The 18,789-nt window shown below is 51.1% G+C and overlaps 1 protein-coding gene and 1 non-coding gene across 2 annotated transcripts in view; one reads left to right on the forward strand and one right to left on the reverse strand.

Annotated features, from left to right (window-relative positions):
* Ncs1 (neuronal calcium sensor 1) overlaps nucleotides 1–18,504 on the forward strand; it is a 50,388-nt gene extending 31,884 nt beyond the window's left edge. Inside the window, exons 3-8 of the mRNA XM_050155411.1 lie at nucleotides 2,396–2,534; nucleotides 4,377–4,455; nucleotides 5,978–6,066; nucleotides 7,013–7,090; nucleotides 9,861–9,977; nucleotides 15,306–18,504. Of these exons, the coding sequence (XP_050011368.1) occupies nucleotides 2,396–2,534; nucleotides 4,377–4,455; nucleotides 5,978–6,066; nucleotides 7,013–7,090; nucleotides 9,861–9,959 (484 nt within the window). The 3' untranslated portion in view covers nucleotides 9,960–9,977; nucleotides 15,306–18,504. The remainder of the gene's footprint in view (nucleotides 1–2,395; nucleotides 2,535–4,376; nucleotides 4,456–5,977; nucleotides 6,067–7,012; nucleotides 7,091–9,860; nucleotides 9,978–15,305) is intronic.
* LOC126509482 (5S ribosomal RNA) lies at nucleotides 3,999–4,117 on the reverse strand. The gene has a single exon (XR_007594157.1). It is a non-coding gene; the product is annotated as a 5S ribosomal RNA (ribosomal RNA).
* Nucleotides 18,505–18,789: the final 285 nt, after the last annotated feature.

Consider the following 18,789-nt stretch of genomic DNA (forward strand, 5'->3'; position numbering starts at 1 on the left):
GAGAGAGAGAGAGAGAGAGAGAGAGAGAGAGAGAGAGAGAGAGAGAGAGAGAGAGAGAGAGATGGTTTGCTAACCTTGTCCACGGAGTTCTGTGGTTCTGCCTAGGGCCTCTAGAGAATCCATGACGCTCAGAAAAGGGACCTGAACACTTGGGCTGCTTCCCCACCCGGAGGTCTGAGTGTTTATTCAGCTCTCCAGCACATCCTTGCTGGGCGTATGTCAGACACCAGGCCATGTCCGGACTGTCAAGCTATGGCCAGCAGGGATTTGTAGCCAGTGCTGAGTGAGTGGGAGAGATACCATCATGGGGGGCTTTGGCTAAGGGTGGAACAGGACTTTACCCTAGCCAGGTTAGACAGGTTGACACCCGAGGACCTGCCGTGGTGAATATGTGTCAGAGTTTACAGAACTCGGAGGTACTGAGCACCAAGGAGTGGTGGGAGGTGCATGGTGGGGCTTCTGAGCAGGCTGGCACTCCTGGGCGTTCCGCATCACTTCATGGGGGTGTCTTCTCCAGCCTCCTGTTGATGGGTGGGGTTCAGTGACAGGCTCTGCAGGGGTAACTAGATACTCAATAGACTGGCGTTCTGCCACCAGCCCCTGCAGCAGATGTCGGTGCCAACGACGCCTGCTGGTGCAGTTTGGGGCTGGCTTCTCAGGGCCTCCTGCGGGGCTCTCTGGGCTGGGCTCAGGAGACCCTGTCACACTTCTTTTCCTTTGCTCCGTCTTTATTCATTTGGAGACGAGCTCTCACTGTCGCCATGGCCGTCCTGGAACTCGATCTGTAGACCAGGCTGGCCTCCAACTCACGGAGGTCTGCCTGCCTTTGCCTCTTGGGATCGAAGGCGTGTGCCACCATAGCTGGCATTGTCATTGCTTTTAAAGAATTGTTGTGGTCCTTTAAATAGCAGGCAGTACTGTAGAGGAGTTAGAAGGCTGGAGGGGAGTGGAGGGGGTAGCTGGGGTGTGGAGGAGTTAGCTGGTCAGTAGGTAGATCTCGCACAGACTCCAGAGTCTGGCTTTGGAGCTGGGGGTCATGAGCCAACCTAAAACTCTTTGCATTCTGGTCCTGGTAAGGAAGCTCGCCATAGCCCCAAGGAATGAAGCTCAGACCCAGTGTCCGGGTCCCATTCTGGTGTGTGACCTGTTAGCAGGGTTCACAGGCACCCCAGGATTGCCAGGGGCAAGCAGACCCTTTGAGGCTTGTCAGGACAGAATGGAGAGACCTCTGTGAATCTGGAGAAATTCTGTCCTGGACTGATTTGGGACACAAACTGGCAGGCAGAAAAGAAGAGACCCAGGGCAAGGCATTCCCAGAGTATAGGCTGGGAGTAACTGTGGACAGCTGGGCTGCTTGATCTGTAAAATGGGATCATTGCCCTACCTCACATGACGCTGTGACCGCCACCATGGGTGTGTGTGGGGTCACAGTTCCACAGGAGGCTTCTAGCTCTCGACTCCCCAAATCCTCTACTTTGAGGATAGCGGCTCTGGCTGTCCACTGTGGGAGGAATGGTCCTTAGCAGAAAGCCTGCCCTGCCTGGGCGACAGAGGTGGCCTCAGTTACACACAAGCACCAACCTACAGCCACTCGTAGCTAACTTTGGTATGACGATGGCCACCCTAAGGACTGTTTTGTACGACTTTGTAGCAATGCCTGATATTGGCGAGTGGATACCGGAGAGTTTTAAATGTCAGGCCACGGGGGGACACGCACCATGTCACCCAAGTCAAGATGGGTGTGACACAGTTTCTCCATACATGAGCATTCTGAGAGGTGACGACATTTGCTTAGGGCTGCGCAGCTGGTGAGCGGCTGACTTAGACTGGGTTTGGCCTCTGAAGCCACACTGTCGGTGGTCGGGCTAGGGGAAGGTCTTGTGCCAGGTACAGGGGCAAAGGTGGGTGTGTCCAGGTGGAGTACACAGGGTCTTCTGAGCCCCACGCATGGTTCCAGTGGGTGTCAGCTCTACTCCTTTAGAGCAGGGATGTGGTAGGAGCCATATAGGAACCAGCTGTCACTCCATGTGGTGCCAGGAGTAAGGCTTCCTGAAGTCACTTGGTAACTCATTCTGCTTCTGTGCCAGGAGTGTCAGCTTGAGGGGCCAAGTGCACTGCAAGCCATGTTCAGGTGACCTCTTGCCTTTCTTCCGATCTCCTGTATTCATGTGAGGCTCAAAAAGCTGGAGCAATTTGCCCAAGGTCACACAGCCAGTGAGTGGCAGAGGTGTGAGCCTCTGTCCATAACATCTGGGCCCATGTTATTGGACCATGTGATACTGTTACCAGTGTCATGGGGCCTTGTGTCTTTGGACTGGGGTTCCTGGCTTTCCCGGGTCTATGGCGGAGGCTCCTGGTGGGTGATGTTCTCTACTGCCTGCTGTGCTATCTGCAGGTATAAGGGCTTCATTAAGGACTGTCCCAGCGGGCAGCTGGACGCGGCTGGCTTCCAGAAGATCTACAAACAGTTCTTCCCGTTTGGAGACCCCACCAAGTTCGCCACGTTCGTTTTCAATGTCTTCGACGAGAACAAGGTGAGCTGCAGCTTGCTGGGTCTGCCCTAGCCCTGAGCTTCTCCAGCTGTTGCGGCATGCAGTAGGAGGCTCAGCAGCCCTTGCACCTCACGCTCCCCTGCAGGGCTCCCCACTCAGAATGGGACACCCATGTGCATGGGGCCACGACGGCACACACACGCACCAGCACAGATCAAGACTGACACCTGCGTCCATGTGGCATGCCCACCCACGTGTTCATTTGTGTGACGGACACACTCAGTGTTCTATGTGCACAAAGACACAGGCTTGCACATGCAAACACACACAGCAACATACATGTATGAAGGCATAGCATACGCACACGTGTACATACATGTGAGTTTTCTTATGGATACAAAATGCGGATCTCCAGGAATAGTGAGATCAGTGGCTGTAACTCTTCATGGTGTGATTGACAGGCCTGACAGCTGTCCACAGGGTTATCACTGCTTTTTTTGTTTTTTTTGAGACAGGTGTCTCATTTATCCCAGGGTCTTAGGCCTGGGGAGGAAGGGTTTGTCTCAGCTTTCAGGTCCCAGTCCCAGTCCATAGGCAAGGCAGGAATCCGGAGGCAGGAGCTGAAGCGGAGACTGCAGAGGAATGTAGCTTACAACTCCAGACCTCCTGCCCAGGGTAGCCCCATCCTTATCAATTGTCAATTAAGAAAATACTCCACCAGGGCTGGAGAGATGGCTCAGCAGTTAAGAGCATTGGCTGCTCTTCCATAGGACCAGGGTTCAGTTCTCAGCACCTACAAGGCAGCTCACAAACTGTCTGTAACTCCAGTTCCAGAGTATCTGACACCTTCGCACCAATGCACATAAAGTTAAATAAATTATTTAAAAAAGGAAATCCCATAGGCCAGTCCAGTGGGAGCATTTTCTTAATTGAGGTTCCCGCTTTTCAGATGACTCTAGCTTGTATCAAAACAATAACAATAACAACAAAAAATTAGCCAGACCACCGAGGCTGACCTTCGTTCTCTTTGTAGCTGCTACTGGCCTCAGATTTCTCTCTTCTAGCTTCTGTCTCCTAGAGGTTGGAATTGCAGTCACATGACAGCCATCATGCCCTATGGTGTGGGTTCTTTCAATGCCCCCATTTCACAGATGAGGAAACTGGGGCTTACTGTGTGCCTTTTGTGTCTGGCTCTTTCCCAGTGTACCACTGAGCATGAGTTTCCCATGCTTACTATGTAGCAGCGAGTGTTTCCTGGCACTGGCTTTGCTAACCGACAGCTGGCCTGTCCAGGGTTGGGGTAGCCGGGCTTGCAGCCTGTCCGAGACAGCACCTTCCTGAGTTCGTGGTATTTCTGGGATCCCTGTCACTCACCTCTGCACTCGTGACTCAGGTGGCTTTTATTTTATGGTCCTAGCTTTCTCCCCAGGTGCTCCAGTCCACTGGCTGGCACTGGGATGGGTTCCACCCTCTCTAGACCCCAGTTTCCTCTTTTTTTTTTTTTAAAGCCTACAGCACCCGGTATTCCCAGGCGGTCTCCCATCCAAGTACTAACCATGCCCGATCCTGCTTAGCTTCCGAGATCAGACGAGATCGGGCGCGTTCAGGGTGGTATGGCCGTAGACCCCAGTTTCCTCTTTTGTAAAACAAATTGGCAGAACTAAGCTGCTCTGTAGAAATGGCTTTCTCCTGAGCCCCCTCCACTTGCTGGTTTTTCCCAGTGTTGCCCAGCAGGCAGTTTCTCTTTCGGCTCTGCCTCTTCTCCTTCTCCTTCCCTCCTGTCGTCCCCTGTTCACCAGCCCCACCCCTGTCTTCCATCTGGACTGCCCATCATCTCCCTGTGAGTTCTGGGCTGACCAAAGCCCCTCCTTTTGTCTCCCTCAGGATGGCAGGATCGAGTTCTCTGAGTTCATCCAGGCTCTATCGGTGACCTCAAGGGGGACCCTGGATGAGAAGCTGAGGTGTAAGTCCCCTATCCCCAGCAAGGCTAGAGGGATGCAGTCCCAGTCCTTGCCAGGAGAAGGTGCCAGACACCAGCAGCAGTGACCGGCAGAAGGAGTCCGCTCTGCGAGGTCAGGGCATTCTTACAGGCCTGGGCAGTGAGCTCTGGGCAGGTGGGCCCACTGTGGCCAAGTAAGCAGGCCAGGCCATCTGTGCAGACCCAGAACAAGAAGGACCCTGTCCTTGCAGGACAGATAAAGGTCTCAGAGGGAGGAGTTGGGCTTTGTGAGGCAGAGTCCACAGCCATGTGTGTGGGACAGGCTGTAGGGTGTAGTGGGGGTGGGGACAAGAGTGACATTAAGGCAGATGCAGTACTGGGATGGCAGACCCTGTGGGTGGCATCACAGGATCCAGATCCCTGTGGACTCAAGTCTTCAGCCATATTGATAGTCTCTCGTTTATTTGCTCATTCAACAAACATCAGTTGAAGGCGCCACCTGTGATACCAGCTGGGAATCCAGGGTCTACCCAGGTCCTTGCTGTAGCGGCTGTCAGTCTGTCACAGCAGCACGGTTCCTAAACTCCCCTGTGCTCTACAGGAGGCAGGGAGGAGGAGGTGCCAGCCGAGACAGCAGAGGAGGAGCTGATGAGCTCCGAGGGGGACCGCCATGGCAGAAGGGGCTCCAGGCTACAACTTGGTGTAGAGGCTGCAGCAGGAGGACTAGGAGGCCACTGAGGCAAGGGTGGCCCTTGGCTGACCCAGGGTGATAATAGGGGAATTTTCTAGAAGGGGGACAGCTGGGCAGAATGCCCTGATTGGTGAGTGCTTCTGTTTCCATAGTGGCTTCTGTGTTTATAAACAGAAGAGGACTGTCGTCCTGCGCACCCATATATTGTTTTATTTCCTCCTTTGCCCACTGTGGGAGGGGCGGCCTAAAGATGAGAGGTCAGGCGTGGGGAGGCAGAGCCACAGTGTCAGGGATTTGGGGGTCTCTGTTACCATGTTGGTCTCATAACCTGGCTGTCTCCTCCAGGGGCTCCCAACTTGTCCCGCTCTGGGGACTGCACACAGACCTCTCCAGCCATGGCCTCAGTCCCTGTAAATCAAAACCTGCATATTTAAAAAATTATTGTTATTATTTTTGCTGCACCAGAGACTGAACCCAGGACCTTGCCTACGCTAGGCAAACACTCTGCCATTGAGCTACAGCTCCAACCCTTGTTTCTTCAAGTTCTCACTACATAACCCAGGCTGGTCCAGGACTCACTGTGTAGCCCAGAATGTTTTTGAACTCAAGATCCTCCTGCCTCCACTTCTGAATACTCAGATTAGAGACATGAGCTACTGCATCTAACTCCTGAATCTGTGTTTATTTAGTAACTCTGGCTACACTGGTTTGGGAGTGTACCCTCGTATAAGTATAAGAGAGAGTAAATCTGGCGGGACTGTCTGACTTCAGGTCTTTAATTGAGTCATGGGGTGGTGGGGGGAAGAAGTTGCTGGCCCTGGGCCAGGGTGACCCCACCTGTATGGTTGATCACAGGGGCCTTCAAGCTCTATGACTTGGATAACGACGGCTACATCACCAGAAATGAGATGCTGGACATAGTGGATGCCATTTACCAGATGGTGGTGAGTCTCAGAGTGGCAACGGGGGGCCATCAGAGGGTGAGGAGTCTCAGAGGGTAGGGGGCCATCAGATGGTGGTGAGTCTCAGAGGGTAGGGGGCCATCAGAGGGTGAGGAGTCTCAGAGGGTAGGGGGGCCATCAGATGGTGGTGAGTCTCAGAGGGTAGGGGGCCATCAGAGGGTGAGGAGTCTCAGGAGGGGGGTGGTGGCAGGAAGGTCACTTGTGACCTACAGGGCCCAGGGGAAATCCAGAGTCACCTTTCTGTTTCTGGACAGTACAAGTCAATCAAGTACTGCTGGTTGAATAGCCACCTGGGGGTCAGGCAGGGGACTAGGTGGGTGGTGGAGCCATGTAGACGAAGTTTCTGTCCCACCTGCTTCCATAGCCGTTCAGTCCCAAATAAACACACAGAGCTTATATTAATTATAAACCAGTTGGCCTATTGCTCGGGCTTATTACTAACTAGCTCTTATAACTTAAATTAACCCATAATTCTTACCTATGTTTAGCCACGTGGCTTGGTACCTTTTCTCACTGAGGCAGTCTCATCTTGCTTCCTATTTGTCTGGCTGGTGACCACATCTCTGCTTTTCCTCTTCCCAGAATTCTCCTAGTCTGGTCGCCCCACCTTTACTTCCTGCCTGGCTACTGGCCAATCAGCGTTTTATTAAATCAATACAAGTGACACACCTTTACAGTGTATGAGAGCATTGTCCAGCAGTCGAGCTAAGTGACTGAGATGTTCCTTTGGAAGGTGACAGGGCTGGAGAATAGGAGAAAGAGGTGATCCCCATAGGCATGAGCCCAGATATCAAGGCAAGGGTTTAGTTATGAGCTCAAAGGCAAAAGTGCTGGCCTAGTGCCCTGGTGGCCTGGCCAAGGCTTAGCTTAACCACAAGCCCAAGGTTGCCACACACTGGCCCAGTCTTGTGTTCACCAACTTTGACAGGGGAACACTGTGGAGCTCCCAGAAGAGGAGAACACGCCAGAGAAGAGGGTGGACCGGATCTTCGCCATGATGGACAAGGTGAGGTGGGGCATAGGGACCTTGGGCCTGGCGTGGCTTTGCCACAATCCTTGAGAGACTGGCTCAGGCCAGTCAACCTGGCTCATGGCTGGCCACCAATCAGTCTTTTCGGTGAGTTTCCCGGGAAGGTTCCTTGTAATTAAGCAGTGTCCTCAGCCTTCATTATTCTATTCTAGAACCCTTTGATGTTCTGCAGAACCCAGACTTCTCACAATAGCGGCCCCATCATAAAACTATGACCCTTACACAAAAAGGAAACAGATATTTTAAGTTGCGGCTTCTGAGGAACGATTTAAAGGGAACCTGTGATGTAACTCTGGGGTGTGGCTCAGTGACAGAGGGCTTGCTTACCATGCACAAGGCCCTGGGTTCCATCCCTAGCACTGCACAAACACAGTGGCCATGCCCATCGCCTAAGTCAGAGCTTGGATACAGGCAGCAGCTGTGTGCCAAGGCCGTGGGTGGGTGGTCAGCTTAGGTTCTGGGGAATGAGAAGGACACCCCCCGCCCCTTTCCTGTGTTCACAGACCTGCTGTGTTTTAGCCACAGACCCCAGGGGGAGAAATCGCTTTCTCTTGTGTGTGTGTCTCTGTCCTATGCATGTGTGTGCTCCAGGCGTGTGTGTGTGCTCCAGGCGTGTGTGTGTGCTCCAGGCGTGTGTGTGTGTGTGTGTGTGTGTGTGTGTGTAGGCTGGAGGATGATAGCAAGCATCTTCTTTGCTCTCCACCTCCTCGTTTTGGAAGACAGCGTCTTTCTCTGAACCTAGTGCTTGACGATTCAGCTGGAATAGCTGGCCCGTGAACCCCAAGGATCTTCCTGGCACTTGCCACCTTGCCTGGCTTTTCTGTGGTCCTCACAGTTAACACTTAACTCACCAGCCCATCTCCCCAGACCCTCTTTCTCTTTTCTGCAGAACTCTATGGTTCCTCCGACTCTGTGATGCCCTTCCTCTATTTTCCTGGTGATGCTGAGGGTTGCCCCAGGGCCTTGTGCAAGTACAGAACCTGTGCTCTGCTTGAGCTGTACCCCACCAGAAGCAGGTTTTATTTTTCCCCAAACGAAAATAACTTTGATTTACATGGAAATTTGACACCGTGGGGTGAAGAAACAGCCTCTCTAGCCTCCACAAGAATATAAGTCCCCAGGCTTCCTGCCGCCTGCTGATAGTACCAGGCTTGCACTGAGAGGTCTGAGCTCTTAATTAGGAAGGGAGATTAGGACATGAGAGGGGTGCAGCTGGGTTCCCGCTGTCCCCAGACAATTTTCAGAGGGAGTGCAGAGGCAGCCGCAGCCCTCTTGTAGCGGGACCCCACACTGCTTTTTTGCTAAGACCATTCACTCGCTGCCCTGCTGGAGGCATGCTTCTTCTGGGTTTGGAAACACCATAGACCGTGGATTTACACGGGTTTGGTAATGGTGACCCTAGGACACTTCCCTTACCAGACCACAGGACACAGGTGCACTTCTCCTTCGTAGGGTGACCCTGAAGATTTGAGGGCTAGGGGGTACTGACCATCATAGATTGAGGCTCTCAGCCATCACAAGATCGGCCTTGCCAGGATGAGTAACGCCTGGCGTTGCCTTCCCTGCTTGCGGGTATTGCAGCGAGTGGTACCTGAGGCCTGAGTTCTCATGAGACTCCTTCTAGGGACTCCTGAGACTTGATGTGGCCTGCTCCAAGGGTGACTTAAATGTCCTTTCAAAAGAGACCCCAGGAAAGCATGGATCATCAGCCCTCAGGATTGACCACCTTTCATGCACATGGTATACATCTGTGCATGCGTGCACACTCGTGCACATGTATGGTCCCTTCCCAGAAGCTGGCCCACAAGGGTGTCTCACTGGGTTTGGGACTCACAGATGCAGCGAGGCTGACCGGCCAGTGAGCCCCAGAGCTCGTCCTATTTCCCACTCCCCCAAGGTTACAACTCTGTGCCACCACGCCTGCCTGGCATTTTGACGTGGGTCCCAGGGATCAAACTTAGGTCCTCATGCTTGTATGGCAAACCTCTACCCCTGGTACTGGATTTTTTTTTTTAAACTGGAAATTGAACTGGCAGGTAGTGGCACACACCTTTAACCTCAGCACTCGGGAGGCAGAGGCAGGCGGATCTCTGTGAGTTTGAGGCCAGCCTGGTCTACAGAGGGAGTTCCTTGATAGCCAGGGCTACATGAAGAAACCTTGTCTCGAAAAAACAAAAACAAAAACAAACAAAACAAAAAAGCCACTCTGGATAAGCTAGTAAAACAAACAACACAGCACAACATTGGGATAGGGTCTCCACTAACACCCCGCCACTGAGCTATCCTTGTTTCAGGGTCTGTAAATTCCCCAGCCTGGCCTTGAACTCCCTGCATAACCCAGGATTTGGAGTCCTGAGCCTCCTGCCTCAGCCTCCCAAGTAGCGGAGATTATAGGCTGTGGCACTGAGCCCCGTTTATTATGGAGAATTAATGGAAATAAAAGTATGGAGTGGGATTTGAGCCAGTGTAGTCGCTTTGACTGATGAAAACCCAGAGCTGCAGGTGTCTGTAAGTTAACTCCTATGGTGTCCGCCCCAGACCTGTCACCGTGCCTCTCCCTGGTCCCCAGATGGGGAACCAGAGGCTGAGTGAGGTGTGTCAAGAGTGCCGGGTCTGTGTAGTGCTGCCTTCTCACCTCCGAGGACGCCATTAGACTCAGGGATTCTATTGAGACCAGCTGTGGGTGGACTTGAGACTCCTGTCCCGGAAGGCAGACTGCCATCTTCAGCCACCTCTCTTCTTGCAGAATGCCGATGGGAAGCTGACGCTGCAGGAGTTCCAGGAAGGCTCCAAGGCTGATCCCTCCATCGTGCAGGCGCTGTCCCTCTACGATGGGCTGGTATAGTCCAGGCCCAGAGCTGGGGTAAGCTGAATGGGTCCTGTGGCAGGGGTGGGGTAGAACCCCACAGCACAGCCAGCTAATTCTGTGTTTCCAGGGTGCTTGGAGCCAGGGGGCAGGGTCTTCGTCAGCCAAGACCCTGTGGTTTATTGTTTTTATCAATCCAAATCCAGCCTCTGGTTAGTTTGAAAATAGGGTTTCCTGGGTTGAAGACACTGTAGGCAGTCAGGGGAAGGGGACTGTGGGAAGGCAGAATGATTCGCTCCTTCTTTAGCTCAAAGGTCTGAGCTCCATTTTAAAGGTTCCATTAATATTACTTAAAGAAAAGATTTGTGTGTGTGTGTGTGTGTGTGTGTGTGTGTGTGTACATGCGCACACGGGATGCGTGTACCAGCAGAGGCCAGAAGAAGGCATCAGATCTACTGGAACTGAAGCCAGAGGACTCTGTGAGCCGCTGGGTGTGGATGCTGGGAACTGAACTTGGGTCCCTGGCAGAACATCCAGTGCTCTGAGCCACTGAGACATCTATTAGCCCTTCTATTAATACTACTTTGCGCAGAAATGCTTTTGTATTGACAGGGTATTAGATGTTTACAAAGAAAATGTCATTAAAAATAAGTGTGATAGATTAAGTTTACTTCCAGAACTATCCCATCCGACCTGGACATAGTCACAGTGGCCAGAATCATTAATTTTTTTAAAGCCACACTTGTTTGTTTATTGTTTGTTTAGACATAGTCACAGTGGCCAGAATCATTAATTTTTTTAAAGCCACACTTGTTTGTTTATTGTTTGTTTAGACATAGTCACAGTGGCCAGAATCATTAATTTTTTTAAAGCCACACTTGTTTGTTTATTGTTTGTTTAGACATAGTCACAGTGGCCAGAATCATTAATTTTTTTAAAGCCACAATTGTTTGTTTATTGTTTGTTGCTCGTGCCATGGCATGCGTGTGGAAGTTAGGGAACAACCTGCTATGTATGTCTGCCACCTTCCCTGCTCTGAGCCAGTTGGGACGAGTCCCACACTTCTGCGAAGTTGGCTCTGACTATGATTTGCTGACTTGGTGGCCAGATTTTAACAGAAAAGCAAAGCCATGTGCTTGCGTCTTTTTCTTTATCGCTTTCCAAAACGAGTCGGATTGTGCATCCTGCTAGTTTCTGTGCATGGTGTCTCCCTCTACTGAGGTCCTGGAGAATGTCCGTTAGGCTGGACTGGCCACCAAGCCCCTGGCATCTGTTTGTCTCCAGTTCCCCGGTGCCAAACTTAAGCATCTGCTGCCAAGCTCAGCTCTTTGACCTGGTTGTTGGGGACCAAACCCAGATCCTCAGTCTTGCTTGACAGGGACTTTACCAAAATGAGCCATCTCTCAAGCCCTGAGTTCATTGTTCTCCTGACATCCTTTAAAGGTAACCGGTGACTTTTAAATATCCATCATTATGAACTTCTGAATCTAAATTAGGTTTAGGTTTACAGCTACTTAGCAGCAGGTGCAATGCTGTCTCCATCATTTCTCGGGAGCCTCCGTTTCAGTCAGAACTTCCTGGTGGGTGTGTAGTCTCACACCCGCAATCTCAGCATTAAGGAGGCTGAGGGACAAGGATTAGCCATGTTAGTTTCGGGCCAGCCCAGGCTACATAAAGAATTTCAGGCCAGCCTGGGCAACAGTATAAGATCATGTTTCAAAGCAACAACAAACATCATGTTAATAAAAGATGGGCAGGGCTTGAGCTTTGACAGGAATAACAGGTACAAGTCAGAAAGGTTTGCTGATCACAGAGCCAGAGGAAGGATGGCCGAGACCCCACGATGACCCTGCCCACATGCCTCCTCCCTTTATTCCTGACCTCTGTGTCCTATCTGTCCTAGGCACCCCCACTGTCTTAGTCAGGGTGACTGACACACCATGACCATATTGGGGAGAAAAGGGTTTATTGACTTACAAATCCCTATCGCTGTTCATCACTGAAGGACCGCAGGAGCCTGGAGGCGGAAGCTGATGCAGAGGCCGCGAGGGTGCTGCTTACTGGTTTGCTCCTCATGGCTTGCTCAGCCTGCTTTCCTATGGAACCCAGGACCACCAGCCCACGGGTGGCACCGCTCACCATGGCACCGTCAACACTAACACAAAAACCGATCTCTGATTACAAAAATGCCCTGCAGGCTTGCCTCCAGCCTGATCTCATGGAGACTTTTTCTCAGCTGAGGCTCGCTTTTCTTCTCTGATGACACTGGCTTGTGTCGGGTTGACATCAAACTAGCCAGTACACTCCCTGTGGGGACTTCCTTCTAGGGACACCATTGAATGCTTCCTTTCTGCTGGTTTTTATGCTAAGAGAGAAAACCACCGAGTTGGCCTGGATAAGGGTCTCTGGTCCTCATAGATCAGGAGCCCTCTGGGCAGAGACGTTTCCGCAGCTTTCCGATCAGGACACCTCCGGGACTCTATACCACATTATCATGGGTGGGAGGCTGGCTGGTTCCAGGGAGAGTTCTGTGCCTGGAGAATTCTGTGGGCTCGAAGATAGGACCCCTGTGCTTTTAATAAGAGAATAGATGAGGGGAACTCGCTTAGTACAAAAGCAACCATTTCGAAGTGGACAGTTCAGCCGGGTGGCATAGGCCTGTTGTTCCCCTGTTGGGTCCTGTCATCCCTGTCACCACAGCTGTTTGAGGCAGGGGTCTCTAGGGGTTAAGGCCTGCCTGAGCAATCGAATGACAGACCTGGTCTTAACATCAAAAATATAGAGCTGGTGACTTAATAATATGGGACATGAGAGACTCTGGTTTTAATCCCAGAGAAGTGTGCAAAAAGACATACATACGTACTCACATAGACATACACATGCACAAGCACATAGTTTGGTGGTGTTTAGTATATTCATACACACACGTGTGTGCACACACACACAGTCACAGACGCACAGACACACACATGCACACAGTTTGGTGGTAGTATATTCATACACACACATGCGTGCACACACACAGGCACGCACGCAGATACACACACGCATATGCACACAGGTGGTATTTAGTATATTCATACATACACGTATGCACACACACAGGCACGCACACAGACACACGCATATGCACACAGTTCAGTGGTATTTAGTATATTCATACATACACGTATGCGCACACACACAGGCACGCACACAGACACACACACGCACGTGCACACAGTTCGGTGGTATTTAGTATATTCATAGTGTTATGCAACTGCCACCTCCTCCTGGTTCTGACAGACTGGCATTCCCTGGAGTCAGGCTCCACACCTGGCACCTCCCCAGCCCTGCCATCCAGGCTGCTCTCTGGCTCTGCCTATTCTGAGGTGACCTTTTGAGTCTGGCTTTGCTCCTTTAGCATGTTCCCCAGATCTGTCCACGTCATATCGTGTGTCACAGCTTATTCCAAAACCTTTGTTCATTTGTTGAGATGCGGTCTTACCGTGTAGCCCAGGCGTTCCACTCCAGGCCACATCCTCAGCCCTTGGTATGTATCTTTGTGACGTTGACATAAAAAAACACAGCTCTCAGCTCAAAGGGGACAAGGAATAGCCTATTCTGGAACCAAAAAATGTGAGTGAGGGACACGGAGTTAGGTTACTCCAGGTTCTCATCAAGTTCTATCAGTAGCCTGGTGGAACTGTAAATCGAGGCTGTTTTAAAATACACTGGTGAGTGCATCACTGACATCAGCTACAGGCCAGGCGCTGTTTGCCACCGTTTCCGACTGCACCGTCCGGACACAAGAGCTCCGTTGTCTCCGTGCCCTGATGACACTGTATTTTCCTTTGCGTGTATATTGGCCATTCTCACAGGCTGGAGAGGCTGTGGCTCTGAGCCGTGGGTCCTTAGTGACTTCATCCTACGGTGGACGTTAATGGCTGTAAACTATTTTGTCCTGTTTATCCAGTTGGTCCCCTGTTGTTGGACTCTCAGGTCGGTCCTCACTGTAAGGACAGTACTGTTTATTTCTTAGGGATAACTGTGAAGACTTGTGTGGCTGAGCCACTTTTCAGGGCTTCCAGCCCAGAGCGCCAGTTTCCCTCTAGAGCCCTCATGCTTTTTTTCTTTGCTTGTGGCTCCTATTTTGACTGAGAAAATTTGATACAACTCTTGGTATATAAGTATATTGATTATAAAGAAATTTATTTTAGGGGCTGGAGAGATGGCTCAGCAGTTAAGAACACTGACTACTTCTTCCAGGGGAAGTATTCCCAGCACCGACATGGCAGCTCACAACTCCCTGTAACTCCAGTTTCAGGGCATCTGACACCTTCATACCAATGCAGATAAAATAAAGTTAAATAAATTATATAAAAATGAAATTTATTTTAAAAGTAGTTTTTGTTACACATATACTTTTATCATTAAAGACAAAAAGTAATTTGCACTTGAATGTAATAAATGTTGTTTATTTTTATAGAAAGATTTAAATTGTGGCTGAAGATTTGATAGCACAGGATACGGAAGGTCTTCGTCTGTCTTCAGGGCTGTCCTGAGAACACAGCCTCACATAAGCACTGAGCACAAAACCCAGAAATTGTTGGGCATTTTGTTCTAATCCTAGGCCAAAATTCATTTAAGAGTTGTTCTTCTTAATAAAATTCAGAGGCCGGGTGGCGGTGGCACATGTCTTTAATCCCAGCTCTCAGGAGGCAGAGGCAGGTGGATCTCTGTGAGTTCTAGGCAAATCTGCTCTACAGAGTGAGTTCCAGGACAGCCAGGACTACACAGAGAAACCCTTTCTTGAAAAACAAAAACAAACAAAAAATTTTAAGTCAGCAACTGAAATAACTTAACATTTTAAAAAATTATCTGGCTATAGAGATGGTTCAGGGATTAAGAGCACTGACTGCTCTTCCAGAGGACGTGGGTTCAATTCCCAGCACCCACATGGCAGCTCACAATTGTCTGAAGATCCAGTTGCAGGGGATCTGACACCTTCACACCAATGCAAATAAAATAAAAAATAAACCATAAAAAAATTTAAAAAAATTAAATCAAATATTCTAACAGGATACAATTTAAGAACAGAAAAATTTGTAGATACAGTAAACAAAAACAAAAAACGCTACAATTTATAATACATTCGTCTCAAACCAAAGCTGTTTCAGGCAGCGTTGGTGTTGTGTGGTGTGATGACCATGTGAACGATGTGGTGCTCTGACACCACGTGGGTGGATGTCACCAGAAACACCCCAGATTTGGGACACTTGATTCTGAACTAATTTTGGTTGTGGCGCATTCAGAGGTCTTCCACAAAGTGGGTTACCACAGAGGGGCTGGGTCTCTTATTACCACTACATTTAGTTAGTCAAAGGGACTTGCTGTGTCTTGCAGATGTGTGGGAACCACTCGCCTCCTCCTGTGCCATGAGGCCACCGCAGCCTGACACCGCCCCCGTGCCCACCCAGCCTTCCTCATCGACACACAGCGCCCTTGAGCCTCCAGGCTCGGTTCTGTTCCCCCCTGCCCTGCATCCACCTGCCGCCTGAAGCCACTGGTTCCAATTGTCAACAACCTCCGCTTGTCCAAAACAGCGACAACGAACCTAAACGGAAAAGGCTTGAGCCCTCTGCAAAACTAAGGCCACGGCTGCCTCCCTCAGGCAACCGCTCCGTCCCTCCTGCTCTCCTGCGTGTGTGCTTTCTTTTTTTATTTCAAACGGACATTGTTAAAGAAAACAAACAAACTACCTTCTGTTCTAGAAGATACTGACCCTCTGGGTCTCAGAGAACTCTGTCTGGCCCTCTGTAGTGGTGGCCAGGGGCCAGCGCTGCCTGGTGAGGGCTCTCAGCCCAGCCCTAACAGCAAGGTCACTGGCAGGCCAGGATGGTTAGTAATGGTGGCTCATGTGATAACAGTATTGTATGTTCTGTGGGGAAAGTAAGGTTTTTTTATACTCATATATAATCAATCCCTTTTATTTATTGGTTGTTAACTATTGCTGCTACCTTGTGTGTCTGAAACTCCCAGAATGCTGGGCTTCCGTTTACATGTGCACACCCTCACCCACCTGCCCACCTCCCTTGGGAGGATGGTGGCCTGCAGTGGCCAAGAAGCCAAAAATCTTTTTCCCTTTTTTGTTTCAGATACTGTGCTCCATGTTTGGAGAGGGGAAGGTGGGCATTCCTAAACGGCTAATGTACCGTTCTCCCAGCTTCTGCCCTGCACTCTCCACCCCTCTCCTCTGCTCTCCGTGGAGTCCAGAACACCTTTTTTCAAGGACAAACAGGTCTTTTATTATTATTATTTTTTTTAATTTTGCAACTCTTGCTCTGATGTTCCCAGGAGAGAGAAAATGGAGAGCCTTGTCCCGGGAGTGGGAACTGGGAGAGGGCCTCGGGCACACGGTGTGGAGAGTGTGAAGTGGGCTTCTCTGCCAACCGCTGGCAGAGGGGAAGATGCCACTGCCTCCTTGATGCTAGAGGTGTGCGTGGCCCGTGAATTCCGTCTTTCCTGCCTCTGTCTGCCTCTCGCAGCAGGCTACATGGCTTCTTCCCTGCTCAGAGTCTGAGAAGGGGGAGAGGAGAGGACCAGGCCACGCTGCTGAGGGAGGCTCTGCTTCTCCATGACCTAGTCCAGAGCCAACGATGGCTCCTTACTGTCCCCGGGAATACCGGGCAGCCGTGGATCAGAAGCAAGGAGTCTGACGTTGCCTTCTCAGTCAGCGGGGCTGGGGGCCTGGTGGTTGTTCTTGCTGACATTGGCCAATTCTCAGCCTGGAGCTTGGGGTTCTACCTCTGTGACACTGTTCTGTGGTTGTGTTCACCAGGCTCTGAGTGTCTGATGGCACCCCCCCCTTATCTCCTCTTTAGCATTCTCTGGGCTCTTGGGCTCCTTTGGGGGCTCATCCTCACCCTGGGCAACTTTCTCAGGTGAGAAACGGCCTCCCAACTGCTAAGAGGCAGGACCGGGCCCATAATTCTTGCTTCTAGTTTGTGTGGCCTCTCTGGCCACCATCGAGAGGGGGAAATGGCCCCTTGATTTTGTTCTGCTCCGACCCTCCTGTAATCTCCACCGTTCTTCTGGGAGACCACACTCTTCCTTGCTGTGGTGAGTAGCTAGCTGTCAGCTGGAGGATGGATGTCCTCCACCAAGAGGTGGCTTTGTCCTGCCTCTGCATTCCTGTGGGTGGGAATGCTTAGCTGGCCCACAAGTGTACCCTGTCCATGGGCAGAACCTTCGCTCATGCAGCCCCCACCGACAGCCCTCCGGACCCCAGGGGCCCCCACCGATAGCGCTCCGGACCCCAGGGGCTTCAGTTACACAGGCAGTTTTCTTTGAGACTTCTTTGGGTCAACTTCCTGCCTGGCCAATGACAGGGCCTCTGGACAGGGAGGAAGTGGGGTGGCGTGGGTTGAGAGGATGAGAGTGGACTTTCTCTCTGGTCTCTGGAGCCTCAGTCACCCTCTCTGTCAGTAGCATGTTTGATGCCATCGAGACGCAATGGATTCCTGGCTGAGGACTGTCAAGGGCTAAGCGTGGGTTTTCACCGAGTATCTGGGTCCAGGTTTCCTCTCCACATCTTAGCTTTCTAGTTTGCCACCTCAAGAGTGGCTTTTCGTCTCCACAGTTTCTGTCCTTGGGCCCAAGCCTCGGACGCTGAGACAGCTCTGGGCTGCCTTCTTCCTGGCAGGATCCCGACACCATTTTCACATGAGGATGTGTGCCGACTGCCTTCTGTCCCTCTTTTTCACCAGCCGTTAGCTGTGGCACACAGCACGCCCAGAATCTGAGGCTGGGCCTCTTCTGAGCAGCCTGAGGGCCTATCCCCGATTCATTTCCGCTGAGTCCCACCCCATCTGATGCTGCTTTCTTTAGGGGTGTGGTCCAGCCTGTGAGGCCAGGTTCCTGGTCCATCTGCAGACCCAGGGATGCTGTGCCCCCCTCTTCTTCCAAGCGTTTGCTCCCCACTTTGTGTTGATGGTGACTTCAGAGAGCATCACGACTTTGTGATATCTAGCCAAGTCTAAAATAACAAGGCACGCATATGCGGCATTGACGTCTCTTTCTTTAAACACTGCAGTTTGACAGTTGATTTCCTATGAAGATGCATTTGGGCTTTCAGGGACACTGTCTCTTCTAGGGGACTGTGGGGTGTAGGGTGCCTGGAGATTGCTGGCATCTCTCCTGAGAAAGCCCCCACTGCTTGGCCAAGCAGAAAGCCACTGTGATTCCTCCCAGTGTATTTACGAATTTACATGATCCAAGGATTACACGGGCGCCCCCTGGTGGTGATGAGCTACAGCGGCACCTGGGGGCTGCAGTGGTCCAGCAAGTGGTGATGTTGGAGGCTAGAGGTGGGAAGGCCAAGGAGGCTGTGGTTCAAGAGGCCCTGGACCCCCAGCCGCACATATATGGCAGCATGTCTCCCACCTGCCCCTTTGCTCTGCTAGGTCATCTGGGACTGGCAAGGTAGTTGGCATACGGGCACAGTGGGAAGTTTTGCCCCCCCCAACTTTAATTTTTTAAAAATATCTGCAGAATAAACCCAATGGTTAATTTTTGAATGAATAAAAGGCTTTTGTTGAATAAAGAGTTGGTCCCATCTTCTGTCTTGGCACAGGTTCAGGTTTTGTTTGCTTCCTAGGGAGGGGGGGCAACACTTAGCACCCTTCGCCACTTCATCCCTGGACAAATTCCTCTGGGACTTTGGAGGAGTTATATTACTCATTGGATCTGGTTCTCCAGGCTTCAGAAGGAGGTCAGCCACCTCGTAGGGTTATAGTGAGGGCTATAAGTCAGCTAGAGGCCCTTGCAGGGGTGACAGGCTGGAGCGGGTCCTATAGCTCCTGAAGGACTTTGGGTAACTTACAAACCA

Source organism: Alexandromys fortis, unplaced genomic scaffold (assembly GCF_014885135.2).
Source record: "Alexandromys fortis isolate MF-2015 unplaced genomic scaffold, M_Fortis_MF-2015_v1.1 scaffold_72, whole genome shotgun sequence".
Lineage (NCBI taxonomy): Eukaryota > Metazoa > Chordata > Mammalia > Rodentia > Cricetidae > Alexandromys > Alexandromys fortis.